The sequence below is a fragment of the Passer domesticus genome, chromosome 8 (genome assembly GCF_036417665.1).
Source record: "Passer domesticus isolate bPasDom1 chromosome 8, bPasDom1.hap1, whole genome shotgun sequence".
Lineage (NCBI taxonomy): Eukaryota > Metazoa > Chordata > Aves > Passeriformes > Passeridae > Passer > Passer domesticus.
In genome coordinates, this window is record NC_087481.1 from 52,210,988 (window position 1) to 52,233,328 (window position 22,341).

Below are 22,341 nucleotides of genomic sequence, written 5' to 3' on the forward strand. Positions count from 1 at the left end.
AAAACAAAGCAAACATCTTCTCAAAGCAGACTAGCATCAATACAAAATAGTTGGGTTGTTTAATGTAACAAACTAAGAAACAAAGTGTCCTAAAATATACAGAACTGACCCACTGCTTGGAATTTGAATGGGTGAACTTGCAACATGTTTAATTTAAGGAAATAAAAGGCACCTGGTAGGTTTTTTTACATCATCACTTAAGAAACATCAGGAAGTTAAATTCTGGCAGAAGAAGGCCTTTACATATACACTTTGTATCTTCATTTTGGCAAAGTGTATTTTCAATGTCTAGAAGGAACCCGAAACCCAAACCTCTGCAAAATCTAAGAGCAAGAGCTGTGCAAAAGAGCAAAAATAAACCCAACTACTAAGAACAGGCTGGACACAGCATAATCAGTGTACTGATAAGCCTGAGGTTAGAGGGGGCACAGCAAGGCTGTCACCATAAGCAACTTAATTAAAGGTTAATGAGCAAGGTAGAGCTCATTAGAGAACTAACACAGATGAACCCAGGACTACTGCAACAGCACCATCAAGCAAGGACACAGACACCTGAAACAGTCCTTACTCTGTGCCTCTAAATCCTATTAACCACTTTAGTAGCCACTGTTAAAAGGACATGATAAAGTTAAAACCAACATGAACAGTGTAGCATTAAAGAACTGTCTCAGTGCACACAGTGAAAAACCAAAGGCTGGACTCGGGTTACAAGATAAACTCCACTTTGTGCTGATAGCATTCACTGCCCTGTCTATTAAAAGAAACCTACATGAAAACAAGGCTGTATTAGATTTTCCCCACATCTGAACAAAATGCAGAAAAGCTGTTTGCATTTCTATTATAAAGCAACAAATACATTAATATTAAATACAAAATTCTAACTATTGCTATTATCAATAGAATTTCATAAATTCTTTATCAATGATGACAAAAAAAAAAAAAAAACAAACAGCCCAGCCTACGTTCACTGGATTGTACCAACAGCCTTACATCCAGGGATTTCCTCAAATTCTACTACACAAGACAGCAATTCCCATTCAATGGCAGAGCAGCTACAAAATAGGGTGTTTTGCCAGACACAAACACATTTATTAAAGAGAGAGAGAAAAGTGATTACATGCTATTAGAGTAAAACACAAATTACTACTTATTAGTTTAGACATAAAGCACAACCCTTCTTTTTCAATTAGCAGACAATTGCTTTTATGGAGAAAAACGTGTATAAAATGCTAGACAAACTTTAAATGCACTTACTAGGCTTCACTGCCTTTCCCTATAGACTCTTAGGAATGCAAGATGCATTTTCCTACTTTCAAGGTACAGTTATGCAGATCACACAAAGTCTGTAGAAATGGATGATACCAAATATGATCTTACTCATCACTGCTGTGCTGCATACATTTTGTACCTAGCTGGAAAGAATACAAAGTACTTGAGTAGTAACTAGGCTGTAGTAACAGCCAGTGCACATATGAATATACATTTTTTAAATACAGTATTTTTTAACTAAATAACATAGGAGGCCAGGATCTGTAACACAAACTTAGTTATAGGATGTTCAAAATCAGCTACTGGCAAAAGTTCTCTTCATATGCCATTCACCACCCAGTAATAACCTAGAAGTTGCCTAATACAAAAGACAAAGAAAATGGCATAATTTTATATGCTAATTAAGACCTTGAAACAAGATAAAACTCTTTTGTGGGCTTCAATGTGGAAGGCAACAGAGTAGCAAAGTGCTCCCATCTTAACCAGATGAAGAGAGAATTCCTCACTCTCCAAGTACCTTTGTTTACAATGTTGTAATCACTGTTAGTCAAAGTTTTATTTACAAAATTACTTGAGCAAGAGTAGGGAGACATCAAAAAGGTTTTGAACTACACATGGAAGCAAATACTATGTACTTAAGGACATATAGGCAATAGGGAAAAAACTGGGAGAGAATAATCACATTTCATGTAGATGAGAAACTTTTAAGCTTTAAGTAAGGTGTTATTAAGCAGTTGTGAAATTCCTGACTTTCTCCCAGATATTCTTTGCTAAGTAATATATTAGCATACCATAATCTCAAATCCCATGTAATCTTACAATTTAAAGCCCCACTTTTTCATCTTATCAGCAAGGGACTTGATTTTCCAAACCAGCTTCCAGTAACACCTGAACTCTCAGCTCTGCCACCACCTGAGTGTCCTGTTACTGCTCAGCTGTTACCAACTTTGGGGATTCACCTGCCTAAACCCAGCTTGGACATGCTGGGGAAGAATTTGTAGTTTTAGTCTGTGTTCCACAAAACCTTGGGCCCCTGTGGACAGCTCAAGGTTCCCACCTGAAGCTGCAAATGCCATGTTAAGGACAGCTGGACACCAATGAGCCAACCTTCCTTCCTTAGGACAAGTCCATTAATGTGCACTGAGCTCTGTGTCCTGCCTCAGTGTCCCCTTCACAACACGGGGGGTTGGAATGACACCTTCAGTACCTGGCACGAAATGTACAGGTCAAAATCAGCACAGCAGGGTTGGACACCTGCACTGAACACAGCAGGCTACCAGCCCACTGTCTAGTGTGAAAATCAGCTGTGATACTGCATTTTCCTCTGAAGCACTCATAGATTCCCAACTCCTTTAACCAGTTAATCTTAAGTTAACTGTTAATTTGTCTTAGTTTTAGAATTATTTATGCTTCATATATCATTCTAAGTGTCAGTGACCTTCTATCATCACACTTCCCATTTCTTTTTCAGGCTCTGTGCTCTGCTTCTTACCTTATTTGCCCCTCCAGTCCCTCACACACGCCTCATTCCCTCTTTATGGTGGCAGAAAGTTTGAGAAACATGGGGAAAATCGACTGTCTCCAACTAAACGATAAGAACACCTCACTGTCCAGGTCTCCAAGTGAAGGTGTCTGTCTTCATCTGCTGAAGGGGAGGAGCACATCATACACCACAGGTTGCACAGGAGCCCTAAAAATTTGCCCAGGGAGTGCAAAGTTCATTTGTTCTGTCTGGGTGTACTGAGACTGCTGACTGTGCACCACGACTGTGCTATCCCAACCTCTCCTTCAGGCTCCTCTCCACATCTTCACTCTTTCCAAAACAGTAACAGAATGGAAGCAAACCTGTCGTGACAGCTTCCCTGCTGTCCAGGGATTGTTCTCTTCTGGAGAGCAGTTCAGTACCTCAAAACTTGAAAGAGCCACTACATTACTCGAAAAAAAAATATTTTTTGCCCTGCCAGGGCTATCCAAACCTTGGATATTTTAAAAATCCACTTTCATGAGAGCACTTATAAATTCAATTGCAGGGGAACCAGCTGAAAAGTCTTCCAAAATTACACCACTACAAAGCTAATTACACTTCAAAATTCAAAGAGGCATTTTCAGTTACTCATCTCTCATGAATTTCAGGGAAAAGGCTTATTGCAAAAGAATGTTGTAAACAAACCTAAAATCCTTACTTAACACATAACAAAAGCTAGAAAGAACAAACAAAAGAGAAAGGAAACGTGGTATGCTGAGAGTGGTAAGACACAACAGAAAGGAAACACAGCACCTGAGCAGTGGTAAGACACCCAATATCAATATCAGGGGATAGAAACAAAGTGAATATGCCTCTTGCCAGTGCTGCTACAGAAGGATCAGTGCATATTTCATTATATTCAATACATAATGCAGTCTGTGCTGCAGTGCGTGCATTTGTAATATAAAATATACTATAATACAAAAAAAACCAAACAAAAAACACCCAAAAAAAACCCCCCAAAAAGCCAGAAGGTCCTTCAAAGTTTTAGTTACCACAAGCATTGGTAATAGTTCTCTTATCAACTTTCAGACTTCCCCCAAAATTTACTGAGGGAATTAAGCAGACCAGAAAAGAAGCAGACAGCCTACATCATGGGATCTCAAAAATATTCCCTATACAGTGAACTCTACCCTTTCTTATATTAAGTAATAATCACCTCGCCTCACCTCTAGAGGCAAGCAGCAGCCACAAGTCTTGCCCTGGTGTCTCCCCAGCGGCAGAAGCTTGGGAGGACACCCCAAACGCACACGCTCTCCATGGAGCCATCCTGCTACCTCTTCCAAAGAGGGACATCATGGTCCTGTTGTCACACACCTGACAAGATCCCCTAACTTTTCATACATATAGATTCTGCCACTCAGTTATACCCAGATGAGGGCACGGAACAACCTCATTGTGCAAGGCTTCTTCACCTGTTAGAAATGGAAAATGATCTTTCCTTTCAGCTCCTGCCAGCAGACAAGCAAAGTACTGCACTAAAGACCCATTAAGAGCAAAACGGCAATTCTGCTGCACACCACCCAAAGTAACGCTGAGGACGCGGGCCAACTCACCTGATTTTATAATTGGGTAAGGTGTGCTTGCGCTTAATTACTTTCTTGAACTGATTCACGATGATGGAAGTGAGCTGAGGCATGGGCCTCCCTTCAAACTGAGACTTCACCTCAAAGACTATCACGGGGTCGTCCATAAAAGAGAAGGACCAGTGTGTGAAGGGCAGGCGGGTGAAGACCAGCTTCAGCCTGCCCATCACCCGCGAGATCTTCACGAACAGGTAAGCCGACTTGCCGAACACCAGGTCGGCATCGATGGCCAGGTGGAAGCCACCATTGTACTCCAGGTCTACCTCAAAGCCCAGCTCCTCGGGACAGCCCTCCTCATTGCAGGCCACCGGCCGGATGAGCTTCACGGACTTGAAGACAGGCAGGACATCGCCCAGGGAGACCTCCCTGAGGCTGAGCCCCTCCAGCACCTTCCCCGTCATCTTGGCCTGCAGCAGCTCCTCGAACTCCACCTTGATCTTCTTGATGACCCAGTCCCTGACCAGGGCAGTGTCCCTGAGCTCCCTGAAGAGGAAGAGGAAGATGGCATTGAGGAAGTGGCACGTCTCCTCGCGGGAGGAGGGGGCCGGAGGGGGCTCCGGCTGCGGCTGCTTGGGGCCGGGATCGGGGCCCGGGGCGGCGGCGGGCGCGGAGGCCGGGGCCGGGCTGGGGGCTGGCTCCGCGGACGCCGGGCCGCCGGCCGGCTCCGCGCTCTGCAGGTATTCCCTGAGGCCGTGCTCGGGCGCCACGCGGGTGTAGACGATGCCGCCGTAGGCTCTGTCCGCCCCGGGGGGCTCGGGCTTCCTCCTGTAGACGAGCAGGAGCTGGAACAGGAGCGTGAGGCAGCAGCCGGCCAGCGCCGAGAGCAGGATCACGTACAGCAGCGGCATCCTCGGGCCTCCGCGCTGCCCCGGGCGCGCCGCCCTCACCGCGCCGCCGCCATCGCGGGGGTCGCGCCCGCGCCCCACCGGCGTTTAACGGCCGCGGCCGCCAGGGGCCGCCTCATCCGGGTCCCCCCCGCCGCCGGCCGCGGGGCGGGGCGGGGCGGCGGCGGCAGCCAACCAGCGCCGCCGGCCCCGCCCTCCTCGCGCTCCGATTGGCGAGACCGGCGGGTTACGTCATGGCGCCGGGAGCCGCCGTGGCGTCACGGCGCGGCGGGAGCGTGCGCGCGGGGGCGGGGGGGGGGGGGGGGGAGCTGCGTGGGCGGGGCGGGGGCGCGCGCGGAGGGGTCACCCCCGGCCGTGAGGGGCGGCGCGCGCTCCCGAGAGGCGTTCCCAGGGCGCGCTCCCAGAGCGCGCTCCCGAAAGCTGTTCCCAGGGCGCGCTCCCGGTGCACAGTCCCCAGACCCTGTGCCGGGGCGCGCTCCCGAGACGCGTTCCCAGGGCGCGCTCCCCTGATTTGCTCCGCGGGCGCGCACAGGCCCCGACAGCCGCTCCGGGCGCGCTCCCGAGCGCCCAGCCCGGCGGCCGTGCCCGGTGCGGGCCGGGGGAAGGTGGCCGGTGCCGGGGGCACTTGGTCGGCCGAGGAGAACCGAGGGGTCCTGACGGAAAAAGGACACTGAGCATCTTCAAAACTCGGCGGGCGGGTGGGGATTGTTGCGGTGAAATTGCTCCGCACAGGGGAGATGACATAAAGTCTGTTTTCGTGGGCGTTGTGTGACTTCCTAGAAACCTCCTTGCTTCCTGCTGATGAGAGATGCTTTTAGCACATTTTGAAAGAACCCAAAAAAAACCCCCTGCCTAGATGACATTTTATCCAGCTCTGCTATTATTGGTGACGAGATATAAATCTGTTTCCGTCTCCTCCAGCTATCTGCTTGGGCTTAAAAGTCATCATTGAGTGCATGAGGTAAAAAATCCCTACCCAGGCTGTGGAGAAAAGGAGAGCAAAGAAAAGAAAGCGGAGAGCTTTGCATGATATTTCAGCCCCTGATGCATGTGAGGCCGCTGCTGGCCTTTGGGTAGGACAGCCAAGGACAGGGGTTTCTTTTAGGACAAACTGGCTTCGATGAGCTCACAGAGGAAAGCAGAGGAGGGATCTCACTGCCCAGGCTGCTCAGAGCCCTTCCAGGGAGGTGACAGGTGTGGGCAGTGCAGGAGGCACAGCCAGTGACAGTGACAATGTCCCTTCAAACTGGGGACATTGGACATTACAGGGAGGATGGACATTACAGCACCGCTCTAAAATCAGCGAGGAGGAGAGAAAGAAGAAACGTGACACGAGGCAGGGCTACAGCACGCAGAGCAAATGTGTGACTCTTCAGAAAGGGTCATTTTGAACATTCTGAGAAGTCAACTCAGAAGAGCCATTCAGATTTGGCTTACAGAATTGTCATAGGAAATCCCCATATTTTTACTGGAAAATATAGCCATATATCCAAAAGAGACTCCTGGTGTTCTAATCCAGCAAACTCGTTTAAAGGCCAGATCAAAGCTGTCTGTACTGCTGGAGAATGTACTATGTCAGCTGTACACTGTTTTTCCAGGTGCTTCCCTTTGTCAGGGGTAGTCTTTTCTTTCAGTCTTGAAATAGAAGTTTTATGATTTCTGAAAGGCAGCAACAATTAAGACAAAAAGTTACTTTAACGATTAAGCTTGTTTTTTACACTTTTTTTTATGTTTAGCTAAATACCTAGCTAAAAGTCCTTTGCTTATGTTATACTGTAATAGAATAAAAGAAAACTCATGCTCACATTGTTGGTTGTTGTTTTCCCCAGCCTCCAGAACTGCTTAAAAATGCGAACAAGAGGAGAAGAAAATGTGAAATTTTATTACCAAGAAGATAAAAGCTCTCTTTCCCCATCCCCCTTCGTAAAGTGTGTGGGGTGGGAGGATTGAAAAGCTCTTAATGATGCAGTGCTGCGGTTTGAAACTAGAGATTGAGAGTATGAATTTTTTATAGGTCTTGTGACTGAAAGTTGAAATGCCTGGGTGTTTAACAGAGCACTTCTATAGAAATACCAGCAAGGTCATTAGTCCAACATTTGAGCTGCTCTGTTACGGGCCTTCACCATGGCTAACACAGGCAAACGTGGTAATAAAGGCAAGGTTTGGGATTTGCAGCTAAATGGCTTTTCAGATAAGGACTAATCTATTCAAAAAGGCAATAGCAGCCTCGCTTTTGGGTCAGGAGGAACAGCAGGAGGATAAAAAAAAAATAAAAAGTCATGTTGCGGATGTCTCAATTGAGTATTTTCTTCTGTTCGACAAGCAGAATGGGGAATTTGGCACATTCTGTGCACCTGATGGCAGCTTAAGAGCCTCTGAAATGTTCAGCTCAGTAATCGCTTTTCTCCTTCCCCGGGAACGTTTTCAACAGGAGCTGTGTTATCTTAAAAGACACGTTATGAAGCAAGAGCCGGGCATGTTTTAGCGTTTTCAATGGCAATGGGAGAAGGGAGGGAAATAGCAAATGTGTTAATGTGAATACAAAACGATTGCGCAAAAATGTCATATAACATAGGATTGAAATAAAAGAAAAAAATATTAAAATTTGTCGGGTAGAAGAGAAAATGAAGATCCGTTTTATTACTATCTAAAAAGGGCCTTTAAGAACATATTTTACTTTGGCTTCCATTTGGAAGGTTTTATTTGCATTTTCTGAAAGTCTAGATAAATAGAAAGGTTTATGTAGTCTCACCAATTTCACCCGTAAAACTGTGTAGAATGTACTCAATTGTTTACTCTTTGAATAGCTGGAAATCATTAAATGGGGCCCAAGACATGCAAAATAAATAGCCCTATATTTATACTGATCTTTTAAAAAAGTACTAGGAAATAGTTTATTAACAGGGATGTTTTACCTGTGTTTAAAAAGAAAAATACTCTTTTCATTTGCAAATCAATTTAGTACATGATGGCAACAAATCACTAAGTGTAGAGCTTCAAAATTAATTTCAACTCTTTCTGGGAGCTTTCAACAAACAGGGCACAAAGATTACAAAATATATAGAGTTCCATAATTGATAATGGAGAACAAGTAGCATAAATTCACAGAAGGGATGTGTTTGAGGCAATTGTCCTGTTCTAAGCAAGGAGTGGTGGTGCCTTGGGAACACTTGTCTCAGTTCATCTCACTCGTGCCTGATCCAAGGATCACTGGGCTTTGGGAGCATTTTCTGTAACCCCAGGCAGCAGGACCAGGCAAAGCTGCACACTTTAAAGTTCATGTTGTGGCACCAAGGAATGAAACATCCACTTCACAATCTTGCAAAGGCAATTACAGATGGAGTGGGTTTTATTTTTTTTCAGAACTAAATAGATTGTTTTTCAAAGCAGGATGTTTTGTAATGAGTGGTTTTAGTAATTTTCTTCATCACTGGACTGGAATTGTTGCCTTCTTTTGTAATATCTGTTGGCAAAATGATTTCATTCTTTCCTGGGCCTCCCATTGTTTTTGTATTACATCTCTTAGAGACCAAAATTAGATTATCATTCTCATGGTGCTGCATGAAACAGGATTTAGAAAGTGATTAGGTAAATTCATGAGGAAAAAACAATCCATTGAAGGCTATTAAACACAAAGATTGCTGGAAGTTACACTGTGACAGACAGCTTTTCCTTTTGACTGTCCTCAGGCATCTACAAATTCAGACAGGATATGCTGCACAGAGAGCAGCTGGTCTGCTCCAATGCTGAAGATGTGTTAAAAAACCCAAAAAAATAGGAAACACAGGGATCAGTACTGCTTCCAGTTCTGGTTCTGAATTCTGCCAAGAACAGTGTTACCTTAATATCAGACAATTCTACATTTTATAGGTATAAAACTCTTTAAAAACACTGGTGAGATTTCCTTTGATGCCATCTAAATTCCTACTTTTGTTTTTAATCTGCCTTTGAAGGGTCAGGTTGCACTGTGAGTCTGCTCCCAGAGCTGGCAGAAAGAGCTCACCCTGTTTCCAGCTGGTCCCTGGGGAGATTTGTTCAAATTTGTTTCATGCCCCCTCTGAGCCCATTCCTTGTCCATAGGAGAATCCATTGCTTGGGGCTCCATATGAATTTCCAAATCTCTCAAGTACATTTTACTATTATAACCTAAATTCTCCCACTCAGAATTTTGTGGCAAAAAATACAGTTTGGGTGACTCAATCATATTTAGGCTGTGTTAATGCTGCAGAAAGCCACCAACATTTCTTCAGCTGGAAAAAATCATTGGCTCTCTTGCATTAATGCATCCATTTGTCCTACTAAAAACATGACACATGCATCCCCCAACTGCTAGATATTTTTAAAGGATGGCAACTGGGAATTTTGTAAGGTTTTATTCCTATCTTAGTAATGTCTCACTGGAAGACTTACTTTTTTCAAGATGGGAGTGCATAATAAATATTGCTTTTTGGTGGATGCTACCTGAGATAGCCAACCCTCAGTGCTCAGAGATGATGAGAAACTACAGAATTTACTTTGGAACTGTGAATGTTGTGTGCATCAGGAGGAAAAAAACAAAACAACTGCATTGCCTGAGTAAAGATGAGGATGCCCCAAATTGACACTGCTGAAAAAGAAGAGGTTTTTAACTCTGTGTCCAAATTTGCAGATCTGGTATCATCTGTCTCACAACAGGGATGCTGTCATTTATCAATCTTACCTGCAACAAGTACAACCCTTGAGTTGTTTGATAACAGCGGCTTAGAGCCCAGCCACTTTGGAACAGAACATGTTAAAAATGACAGTGAGGGTTTGCATCCAAGATTTAGTTTGGCCCAAATACAAACCCAGTATTTTCACTGAAGCTTATCTTTGATTGTCTTTTAAAGTATGTTCTGCTTGTTTAATCAAGAGCTTAACATTTTGGATTTAAAGATGCTTTGGATAGTTACTTCAAGAGGCTCATCATACTCAAGCTTAAAGTATCGTGGTTCTTAATTAGGGATTTTGTTACTATCTTACACTGACTCTGATTTTTATTATATCATGAAGCAAGATACTCCACTTAGGAACTGTAACTCTCAGATAACTTTTCCAAGAATTAAAAAAATATTTAAAACAGCTATTTTAATTGTAAATATAACAAAATCAGGTTTTTAGTATTACCAGTATGCAAGGCAAGCTGAAGATTTCCTTTATTCCCTGTCTGCTGTTACATCTTCAGTCCAGAAACTGTTACTTAATTCGCAGATGCGAGTGAGACTTGTCACATGTATTTCACTTTTTCCTGCATTTACTTTGCTGACTTGTGGTATTCATGTAAATGCCAGCTTGCTTAAGCTCTGCAAAGTGATGTGTTTGGGACAGTGATTATCACATTTGTCATTTAGTGTTCACTCTGGTACCTTTTCCTTACATGCTCTGAAGCACATTCACATCCCACATCAGAATTGCAGGCCCTCTTGCAAGCTCCCAAATCATCTTTTTCAGAGTGGAGATTGTTTTAGCTACTTCCCCTAATCCATTTCAAGTATAATTACACTATGGTCAATATGTTTTTGACGTTCCATAACCTCACATTATTTTTTTTTTTAATGCTTGGCTCATTTCCTGGATTAGTCCAAAGCAGCCTCTGGCTGATGGAGAGGCTTCAGGAAACTGCATTAAAAAGCAATTTTGGTTTGCACAGGGATTCACTTGCTAAAGGGTTAAAACACACTTCAGCGATGAATGTGGGGTTTGAGATGAGGGTCTCTGGGAGCCTTTGTGCCTCACTTGCCCTTCATTAAAAGTGTAATTGCCTGCATCAGTCCACAGGTGGTTGGTCATGTCTGGCAGCTGCCGGTCACAGAGCATCTGCTGTGTCTTGTTAGCCTCCAGATAAGCTCGGCCAAATCAGGCCATGGCAAGGAGCTCCCTCCCTCCCTCCCTCCCTCCCTCCCTCCCTCCCTCCCTCCCCCCTGCTGCTGGAGGTGATCACCCCTGTGCAAAGGTCAGAGCTGCGCACGTGGCTGGGCTGCAGTCGCTGTGGCTCAGAGAGAGACTCTTCATCAGCCTGGATGTCTGTCCCTTCATCAGCCTGGATGTCTGTCCCTTCATCAGCCTGCATGTCTGACCCTTCATCAGCCTGGATGTCTGTCCCTTCATCAGCCTGCATGTCTGACCCTTCATCAGCCTGGATGTCTGTCCCTTCATCAGCCTGCATGTCTGACCCTTCATCAGCCTCTTTGTCCATCTCTTCATCGGTCTCTGTGTCTGACTCTGTATCAGCCTCTATGTCCAAACCTTCATCAGCCTCTATGTCCATCTATTTATCAGCCTCTCTATCTGACCCTTTATTGTCACCATGATATTTTATGAAAAATCCTTTACTAGGATTTTTCTCCTAACTGAGAAGCCTCAGAAAAGAAATATAAACAATTAACTGTCTGATGGCTGTGGAATGTGGTCTGGACATTTACCCACAAGTGCATCTTAGATTGGTCCATGTGGATTGTTTTCACTTGATGACCAATCACAGCCACCGGTGTCAAGGCTCTGAGCAGTCACAAGATTTTGTTATTGCATTCCATTACTGCTCTTTCTAGCCTTCTGATGAATCCTTTTCTCTCTATTCTTTCTGTATAGTTTTACTATATCATTTTAATATAATATATATCATAATATAATAAATCAGCCTTCTGAAACATGGAGTCAAGATTCTCGTCTCTCCACTCATCCTGGGAGCACCCCACAAAGCACCCACCACACTTTATCAGCACTGTATCTGACACTTTATCCCTTCATCAGCCTCTGTGTCTGACCCTTTATCAGCCTGTGTGTCCTGCAGCAGGGAGGGCAAAGGGCTGCACTGGGAGCAGTTGGGAAAGAACCGCCTGGCCCTGCCACAATCCCAGCCCGAGTTCATGTCCTGGGGAGAGGGATTACTTGTGCAAAGGCGGGTTAATCCAATTCCAGCATGCCGTGGCAGGTCCTGGACTCCTGTAGCTGCTCACACCCCTGTGGATCCTGATGCTGGCTCAGCTGGAAAGAGAAAATGAGTAGGGGAACAGGAGATTTGGGGGAACCTGCTCCAGGTCTTCAAGCCAGAGGGAGTAGCTCAGAAATTTTAGCTCATATTGAAGTTTTCTCAGAAAAGGAAGATTCTGGGATTTCTCCATTATTCACCTTAGTGTCTCTGAGTGCTAAGTTTCATACGAGATCTCAAGCCATTAAAAAAAAAAAAATAAAAGGAGGAAATTACTGGTCAGCTCATGTACTTTATGGGCAAGCTGTGTTTGGTGTAAGTGCAGTGGGCAGGAATGACTGTACCCTGTCCCCCTGGCATTCCTGGGACTTCTGAGCTGCCTTCACAGGGTTGTACATAAAGCTGTCCATCTCAGCATCTGTAAACCTGTTTGTGGAGCTGAACCAGGCACTAATGCATGAAGAGATCCTTCCGTCTCCCCTCCTGTTTGGTCAGTCCTTCCTCGCCCCAACCCAGCTGTTTAAACTAAAATGAATGTAACATGTTCCAAGCATCAAAAGTAGACCAGGCATTTTGTAGATAAATCTGGGGGAAAAAAATACCTTTTGTACTGGTGAGAAGCTCAGGAAAGGTAAATGGAAACATTTATTTCCGTATTCTTATTTCTGTTTCATCCTACTAACAGGTTTTCACAACAGTCTTCCCCTGCCTATATTGATGGTTCTGTATCCAGAAAATAAAAATATGCATGTGGGCTCCCAAGGCTAATCTATACACATGTAATTTTATTCCCTTCACAACGTATTTCTGCACAAACTCAAGTAGATTTTCTCAGATGTCCCAAAGGCCATGTTTAATGACAAATTATGGTCTTTGCAACCATATCTGAACTATAATTCTAATATAAGTACATATGTTTGTATTTTAATACATATACATATCAATTTGGGCTACATATTGGTAATAACATGAGTTACTTTGTTTAACTATGTAAGATAAATAGCTATATTTTTGAAATCTCTGTAAATACCATTAATAACATATTTCAGCCGAGAAAGCATAACATTACAATTCCTGCCATTCTCCCTTTAGACTTTATTTAATAGTCTGGTTTCGTACTACTCTGTCTGTGCTGCTACTGTTCAGAGCAAGACAAACATTGGCCAAATTTAAATTCACCCAGAAACACAACCTCACGTTTCACACTGAAGAAGTGATACATTCAAGAGGACACAAGCAATTTGTAATGTCATAAACATTTTGCAAGTTGGAAAACTGCATTATCTCTGTAGTAACAGTGAGATGTGGCCTTATCCTTTGACATGGAGTCTAGGCCATAAGTTTTTAACTCTTTTTTTAACACTTTTTTTTTTCTTTTGTGCATGAGACATTGCAGAGGAATGGGCTAAGTGAACTGCCTACACAAAGGAAGTAACAACAATAAGTAAGAAAAAGAGTAAGGAAAATCAGCAGACTGGGGAGGTTGCTCTAAAATTTGGATTATCAGTAAAAACAGATGGAAATCTCTGACAAAGATGCCATTTAAAACAAGGATCTTCATGTTCACTTCCACACTTTTGACAGGGCAAAAGTTCCAAATTAACTGAAGAACAATTTCCCCTTTTTTGGACAATCTGTACTCCTGTAGCATCATTAGGCCAGAAGGCAAAGCTCAGGAAAGTTTGTACAGTTTTGGATCTGTTTGATTTCCACTCTCTTTTCCTAGGCACCCAGTGATGCTGAGGATGCTGAATTGTGTGAGAAGGTGAAATTCCAGTCTGCAAGCTAAAACAAGTGAGGAACCTGTTTGTTGTCCTCAGAATCACAGCAGGTTGGCATTTCCTCCCACTGCCAGCCTACAACTTTTCAGTTATTTCACTAATTTAAGAAGCATGTCTCTAAAACCACAGCTGCCTGAAATGCAGCCTATACACTTCTGTTTGAATTTACTTATTGAGCTCTACATCTAACAAATGGAAAAACTGAAGCAAATATTTTCAATATGAAATTTAAAACTTCTCTGAAATAAGCCTTAAAGAAACTTGGGTTCCTGAATAATTTCTGCTAAAATTTGTCATCCCTGCAACGTTATTTAATCCAAATCAACATAAAAATAAAAAAAAAAAAAAAAAAAACACCAAAAAAAAAAAACCTAGGAAGATGAAAAATGTCATCTAAAAAGTGAAACTGAAATTCTGTGAGGGCTGTATTTCCAAATAATGTTATTTTTATTGGAATGGGTAAAGCTTAGAATATGGTAATAAAAACTTGGAGGTTTTTTTGCCAAGATTTTGACTTAACTGCTTTTGATTAGCAGCATTTTCTCAAATCTTGTGAAAAGAGCAGCCCATGTAACTACATGAGTACCAGCAATGCATTTTCTTCCATCGGTGCTGTGACCTGATCAGCTCAGCTTAAAGACAAATAAAATCTTTAATGCAGTCAATGCAGTTTTTATTTGAATGCCACGTGTTGAAACTACTCAGATTTTACTGAGGAACTCCAAGTGCCTGCACTGCCAGCCATGTGTATGATAACCCTTATTTTTATAATAGGATTGCTGCATTTATCACCCCAATTACAATGATCCTGAGCACTGATCCTAAGCCCTTCTGCTTTAAAAAAGGCAAAATGTATTAAACAAGGGATATCTGCAAAGGCAAGGAGCTGTTAATGGAGTGCTGAAATTGTATATCTACAAATTTTTAAGGACTGAAAAACTGAGTAAAGCTCCTCTCAAGTGCTGTTTAGTTCCACAGCCTGTGTACTCCCACCACCTCCTACAATTGTTGTTTTCTAGTAGTCTGAGAGAGAAATGTTACCTTTGAGGAATATAATCAATGCACATCACATACAGTGGCTACAATAAAGTCTCCCTAGCAACATTAAGAACAGATATTTTTACATGCTCTTAGTCTTATGTTCATGGTTTATTAAAATACAGCTATTAACTGCTTCCACTGCAGATGTTGCTGTGAGCTAATCATCCAACAAAACCCTTTTTCTGAGGCTTGAAAGGATGATCCCTGCCTTGTTTTTCTGCAGATCACCACAGGCTTGCTTTCCCCTGCAATCAGCTAATTTCCACTAAATATTGCATCATTACTTATCAACAGGCAGCTGGTCTGAAAAATCAACCCGTCAGAGCTTTTTCTCTTCAGAAAGGAGAGAGAAGAGCTGTGGGAATAGAAAGAATTTAAAAAGGAAAATTTGAGCAGGTTATGTCAGACATTCCACCAGAATAGTAGAAAACAAGAGAGCAGGGAGGCTCATCATGCCTGGGAGTGGGGCTGGGGAAGCAGAGTTAGAAGGTAGGGTGGTGAGGAGGAGGAGGAGGAGGAGGAGGAGGAGGAGGAGGAGGAGGAGGAGGAGGAGGAGGAAGCTGCAAAGCTCCTCGAAGCCCTGTGAGCTGTGTCAGGTGCTGCAGCGGGGGAGCTGCTGGGGGAGCAGAGCTTGATTAAGAGAGGAGGAACAACAGAAGCAGTTGGGTTTATCTCAGGGATCCCAATGGCTGTTTCTGGAGGAGGAGCAGGAAGAATGCTGATATTTTTCTGAGAAATGAAGCAGAGTGTGAATTTTTCTTTCATTTTCTTGCTCCTTTGGGCCAGTGTCCCCAGAGCTTCACCTCCTACTGATTCCAGCATGAAGACTGAGTTTAGGCAAGCATGGATTTCCAGACCTCCTTGTACCCAGCATTTTCCTTTGTTATCTCAGAGTAATCCTACTGTTCTCCCCTGATTTCCTCAACCCTACAGTTCGAGAGGGGAGTGTAGATTTCAGGCAGGTAAAACAGGTGGAAAAAGGCTGAGCTCAGCCCTCTGCTGAGTGATACTGGGGCTTCATTTCTGAAAGGAACAGGAAGATCTTCCTTTCCACTGTTAGCTTCTTAAGAGACAACCAGCAAGGACCAATAAGAGCAATAATTTATACACTGCTGTACACAGCAGTGATACAAGAGTGATAGAGGCATGTACTGCAAGCCTTAGACTTCATTAATTATATATTAATACACATACTGGGTAAAAAAAACCCTCCTAAGTTTGTTAATAGACTTCTGAGAGGCTAATCTTTGCTTCATCAGCTTAAATGCTTAAAGCACATTCTGGCAATACTGTTTGTACTATGCAGAAATTATCTGCTTTGGAGGGAGCACAAACCAGGGAGCATGAGAGTGTAGTCATCCATTTTCCACTCTATTATGTACACAGGGCTCTGGTCCATCGCTGGAGCAGCTTGGGCACAAAGGATGTCAAAGGCAGGGAAGGGAATCATAGGTAAATATGTAAAAATTGTGTGTTGAGAAGGATGGCAGGAAAAAAATGAGTGGAGGTTTAACAGCAAGCCTTGTCAAGAACAGGGTATGCAGAAGGGTAGGTAAAAGGATTGAATATTGTCCCATTCTAAATCTCTTCAAGGGACTCCAGAGGTCTTTAACAGGGATTCACAGATATGCATTTGTGCAACAGAATTGCCTGGGCTGGGCAGAGCTGGTTTACTTGAGTGTTCCTCTCTCTTCTATTAGGACAGAAGCACATATTTCTTCAGCTAATTCAGCTGTGCTCTTAATGGCAATTATCTGGGCAGTTCTCCTTCTTCAGGACAATATCCACCCTCCACTCATGCTGTATTGCTGGGAAAGCCTGGGAGAGGCTTTTTTGATGGCAATTTGGCTGAGCTGCCCATAGCTCTAGGAAAAGGGCAGCAGTCAGCAGCTCTGTGAATGCTTAATGCAGTCAGTACAGCTCCTGGCTGGGAAGTAGCTGAAGATTTAGGACCAACTGCAAGGTCTGTTCAGGAGCTGTGCCAAGGAGCAGCTGGACAGGCTGCTGGCTGAAGCCTGTTACAGCACCATGGCTCATAAGCGAGGTAATTGTCTGTGTTTGATTTTACACAGGAGATTTGTGGGCACCAGTGCTTCCTCCACACCAGTTGCTCAGCATATCTGATGCTGTAACGTGAGCTCGCTGCTTTCTTGCTGTCAGAAGGGCACCATCAAGGACATCTTCAAAGTGCATGCCAAGTTATTTGTGAAACCCTCTCAGAACAATGAAAATATTGCTTTTCCACAAGGCCAAGTTCTTATTTAATTCCCACAGTTACCTTCATCATGACTCTTCCCACAGTAACTTTCTTTCTCATGCCTTCTCTTCATGTGCATTTACTGGGGAAACTTTTCATTTGACACAAGATAGGTGACATTAAGAGCAAGCACAGGTTCAAATTTAGGTGAAGAGGAGGTCACACAGATGCAATGAAGATTTAATAGCAAGTTATTGCTGTCCTTCTCACACCATTGATTTTCCTCTTTTTCTTTCCACACTTTTTATATTTAGTAGAGTTAGGATTAACAATCTGTAATTATTTTGCATTTTATATTTAATTTCATTGTTTTGGGTTGTTTTGGTTTTTTTTTTTCCTACGAAAGTGTTAGCTACAGAAACAGGTTTTAGTTACAATTCATCGGCACAGTCCTGTCTTCCCGCGTTGCTCACAAATTTGGCTCAATATTTTGTTTCTGTGTTATTCTGTGCCTGGGCTCAATATGCCCAGCTGTCAAGGTGATTTTGCTTTGAATCTGCCCCATCCCAACATTTAAGGAGGGTATTTTAATGATTTGGATACCAGACCTGGAGAGAACAGCCCTGTGAGACAGCAGTGCCAGGATTCCTGCCTGAATTCTCACCACAGACATCAGCCAACCTGCTTCATTGTCTTCAGAAGATCTTTAGTCACCTGAATCCTTTGAGATGGGGCTTAGGTCTTCAAGCCCTGAAGTCACTTGTGTCAGATCAGGACAAATGTGCTTACTAGAATTACAGACTGGTTAGATAAGTTGGACATGTAGACACATCTGGGGCAGTTGGAATAAATATCCCTCACCATGACCTACACTAGTGAGCTAATTTGGCTCTTGTGGGAGGCCAGGGCTGCAGGGAACTGCTTTGGGTGCTATGGGAGGAGCACAGGGGCAGTGAGGGTGCTGTGGTTGCTCTCACTACATTTTCTCTCTCTGTGGTTTGGTGATTCATCTTTCACACTTCCTCATTTTGCCATCTACCAACAATACAAAGTGTCCTTTTCTAACATTTAGGAGAGCTGGGTTTGGGTAAACAGTGTAAGAATGATTCTTGGTAGCTGTGAAGAGTTCTGGTTCACAGCTTTTCTGAGGAGTGCTTGTCTTGATGCAAACACACCTCTTTTCCACAGCCCACTGCTTACACAAGAGCCAGCTGCTCATGGTTTGAGCAATACCCCTGGTGTACTCAGTGCTTCTCTAGTCCAGAATTCGTGATGGATGATGAGAATTTGCAATGTCTGATCCTCTTCATCTGAAGATTTCATGCTCAATAAATCACATGCATTTCTTTTTCCTTATTTTCATCTGGGAAGAAAACTTTCAGTGCCTTTTCTGAGTTTGCCTTGGTTCATTCTGCTCTAACTACACTTGTTTCCTGATTTATCTCATCCAAGGAAACCAGGTCCTGCATGGGTCTGGCAAATAGTGTGCACGTTCCTGTGTGCTGTGATGAAGTAGCAGGTGGAGAACTTGAAAAACAAGTTATTTGGAAATGCAATTAAGATGCCAAGGAGTAACTCGCAAGATTTTGCTGAACATATAGACCCAAACAGGCTATTGCTAAATAGGTGCTGTAGACTAGCACAGCTGTGGGGAAGGAAAAGCAAATAGAGAATGGTCATAATAAAATGAAGTAGATTTTCATGTAGGAAAGAAAGGAGGAGAACCTCTGTCCTATATTACAGATACTAAGGTTTGTGATTTTCTTCTTTCATTTTTTTGGTTGGTTTGTTAATTCATTTGGGGTTTTTTCACTAAGTGTGAAATATAATATTTCAATTAATTAAATGCTTCAGGAGTTAACCACACAGAGACTCATAGCTGTACCCCTCAGATTTCCTGTGGCATTAAAAGCCTGACCAGCACAATAAAAATGTATTATCCTTTGAACACTTCCTCCTGAAGATACTCTTGGCTTGAAGAGACAAAATATGGTCCAAAGCTTCATCCTCATAGGCCTTCTGGGACATGGGGCTTTGAAACTTTGTTCTTTCTGAATAGCAAAAGATGCAGAGCCAGCCTATGCTTTCTCCAGAACAGATCAGCATCTGCAGAGCAGTGTGTAAAGCAGAACAGCAAAGAGCATGAGGCCATTAGATCTTGCCAAGGTTTGTCTAGTCAGGCTTCCTGTAACCTGATACTAAACCCAGCAGTAGAGAAATACTGGAAAACCTAAGTGCAGAGCCTTCCTTTGCAGGCAATAATATGCCATTATATCTTGTCAGTTCTACTTATCAGTGTTAAGAGAAGAGCTTTGCAGTTGTGTAGACATACTCAAGCAATCATTACAATGAAGAAGATTTTCAGTTTCTTCCCTTTTTTGCCCCCAGACTGAGCCCCCATTGAGATGGAACCAGCACAAAGAGGCCTGAACTCACCCATTTTGTCTCTGGCTAATGATAGAACTGCTGCCTTCACCAGGGAACACAACTCTCATTTCTTAACAAATTTTGAAGACCATGAGTACATTTCTCACCATGCAGTTGTGGTACCTCACCTACAGATAATCCACAATCTAGTAGAGAGGTCCAAAGAAAACAGATGAGAGAAAATAAAAGACAGCCCAAAAACATGGAGACACAGCCAGCAGTTGCTGTCTGTGCAAAGGGAGCTGCTCCCTCTTCCACACAGTAAGGATTAACTCTTTATGCTCACTATCCCAGCAGCAGGTAGCTGTCATGAATCCCTCACCATGGTAGTGCTGGTGATCTCAAGTACTGGAGAGAGAGCAGGGCACCCCAGCAGACCCACATCATGCTCCAAGACAGGGCAGCACTACATGACCAGTCCACAGCTGGTTTTCCTTTCAGCCTGCAGCCACCCTCCACACATATTCCCTCTTCTGCACATGGCTTGCCTAAGGATCTCATGCCTGCCAGGGATTTTTGGAAAAAATAATAATAATAATAATAGTATCAAAATATACTCCAACCACCCCTTTCAAGGTTTCATTTCTTACTGAAGTGCCAAACCGCCGCATCTCAAACTTCTGAGAAAGCAAATCTTACTGTTTGCTCTGAATTCAGCCAAGTTTAAGCCTATTACATTCTGTTAACTCCTGCTAGACTTGCACTGCCTCATAAAGACTCTGCTGGAGACCAATGCTGTCACTTACTCTTGCTTTTTTACCACCACTCTGCTCTGTCACCCGCCTGGCACCAATGACATAAAGCTTTCCATTTTTAACTCCTGCCTTGCAGCCTGATATTTTTCTTGGATGTGATTCTGATATCTGGTAATCTGCTCACTCTCTCCTAGCTTAGAGGATGTTTCACATCCCATGACAGGGGGTTGCTCAGGGAGTAGCTCAGATCTCCTATGGATTCAGGCACTGCTTACTTTCCCCTTCTGTTTCCTTAGCAGGAGTCAAACCTCAATAATGATGGACTTGTTCTGTTCAGAAGGTTAAGCAGAGGTGCTAATTATACTGCTGAAGTATTAGTAAATTCCTTGGATTTGGTTCAGAAAGTCATCCCAAAATTTCCTTGAAGAATCAGAATTTGAAGTTACTACAAATGATTTTAAGTACAAGATGAATATAAATAGTTGCATGTGAATAATAGGAGCTTGCTGCCATCTGGGTCCTATTTGGAGCCTTAGCATCTTTTAAGCATTGGCAAACAAACATTACAAGAAATGGAAGCAGGAGAGAAATAAGAGTCATCCTGACAAGAGCGAAACAAAAACTGACATGGCAGAAATGTCAGTCATCATCATGGTGTCCTTAAACAACCACCCTGAACAGACAAGCAGGATGTTTTATCAGGCTGCTATCTCAGATAAAACATCAGCAGGATCTGAAAGGCTGGCTTATGTGCCTCTGCTTTTCAGTACATGTGTTTTTAGACTCAACTGTCATTCCTTGCAGCATCCGTATTCTAAATGTAAGCAATGAATAGTGAGCAGGGTTTTACTGCAGCCCTTTCCACAACTGTGAATGAAAGGTTTGGATCTCTGTGCAAAACTTGTTGCTCAAGTGCCTAAATATAAAACCCTGGCTCAAGCACAAATCAAGTACACCAGAGCCATAAACCAGGCAAGAGTGTTACCAAAGCCCAGGGCTCAAAAATGAGTGAGCTCTTGCAGTGTAATGAGTTACTGACTGAGCATCAGTGGAGCCAGATGTTCTTGGCCTGTCTCATATTTGAGGAAAAATGTGTTCATTTAAATGTCAGCAGAAGAAGATTTAAGATAATACATTTTTGCTGAGTGTTTGTGAGAGTCTAGAAGAATGCATGTGGTGGAACCCCCAGCCTCGAGGAACACACAGAAACTCTCCAGCCAACAGTAACTTGATTATCTCCCCCAGCCCTGAACTGAACCACAGCAGTGGCTTCACATTAGGACTGAGTAAGAGGCACTGGGCTGCCAGAGAAGGTGTAAATTTAACATCTTAAATTGCAAGTCTGGTCAAGTAAGGAACAGTGTTTTACTGAGGATTTCCTTTCTGGAGTCACAGCATCAGCACTTCACTGAAGAAAAGCCTATTGTCTCCGAGGGAGAGTTGAGCATTTCTAGTGCACAGTTGGTAACAAATAGTCTGTGTCTGGCTCACTCTGGGCTGGCCAGTATTTTTCTAACACACCAAGAAAGGGAATCAAGGTGTTCTCAAGTTCCCCAACTCATCCAAACCAGCTGATGCACTCCTTGGTGGCCTGGTTCATGAGGAGTCACTCTGCAGCCCTGGCTCAGCAAGGAGTGAAGCAGAGTGGCTGCCATCCTAGACAGTCCCTGTGTCTGCTTGTTCAAGGCCAGGGAGCCATTTGGATGCTTGAATTATTCCCTTTGCTGTATTTAACACATTGTGGGTTGGAACATGATAACATGATAAGAAAAAGAAAAAAAAATCACTCATGATGTAGGAAAAAAATCACTCATGATGTAGGATTGCCAAGTTGGACTTAGACTACCTGGATCTAGTGGCCAATCTAAATCTCAGGAAATAGGGCTGTGAAAGTTTTAATAGGGGTCTGCACTGTATTTCATACAGATTTCCTTTTAAAAAAGCATTGATAGCAGATCCTTCACTCATCATACAGAAACCACGACATCTGTATGACTCTGCCAAGTGCAGAAAGCCCCTTTGTTTAGAC

General features: G+C 43.3%; 2 protein-coding genes across 2 annotated transcripts in view; both read right to left on the reverse strand.

Annotated features, from left to right (window-relative positions):
- PDZD8 (PDZ domain containing 8) overlaps positions 1–5,360 on the reverse strand; it is a 52,489-nt gene extending 47,129 nt beyond the window's left edge. The window contains exon 1 of the mRNA XM_064431428.1: positions 4,351–5,360. Coding sequence (XP_064287498.1) covers positions 4,351–5,228 — 878 coding nt within the window. The 5' untranslated portion in view covers positions 5,229–5,360. The remainder of the gene's footprint in view (positions 1–4,350) is intronic.
- A 13,052-nt stretch (positions 5,361–18,412) lies between these two features.
- LOC135306853 (serine/arginine repetitive matrix protein 1-like) overlaps positions 18,413–22,341 on the reverse strand; it is a 64,108-nt gene continuing 60,179 nt past the window's right edge. Inside the window, exon 5 of the transcript XR_010367605.1 lies at positions 18,413–19,296. The gene's annotated coding sequence lies outside the window, so the exon portion shown is untranslated. The remainder of the gene's footprint in view (positions 19,297–22,341) is intronic.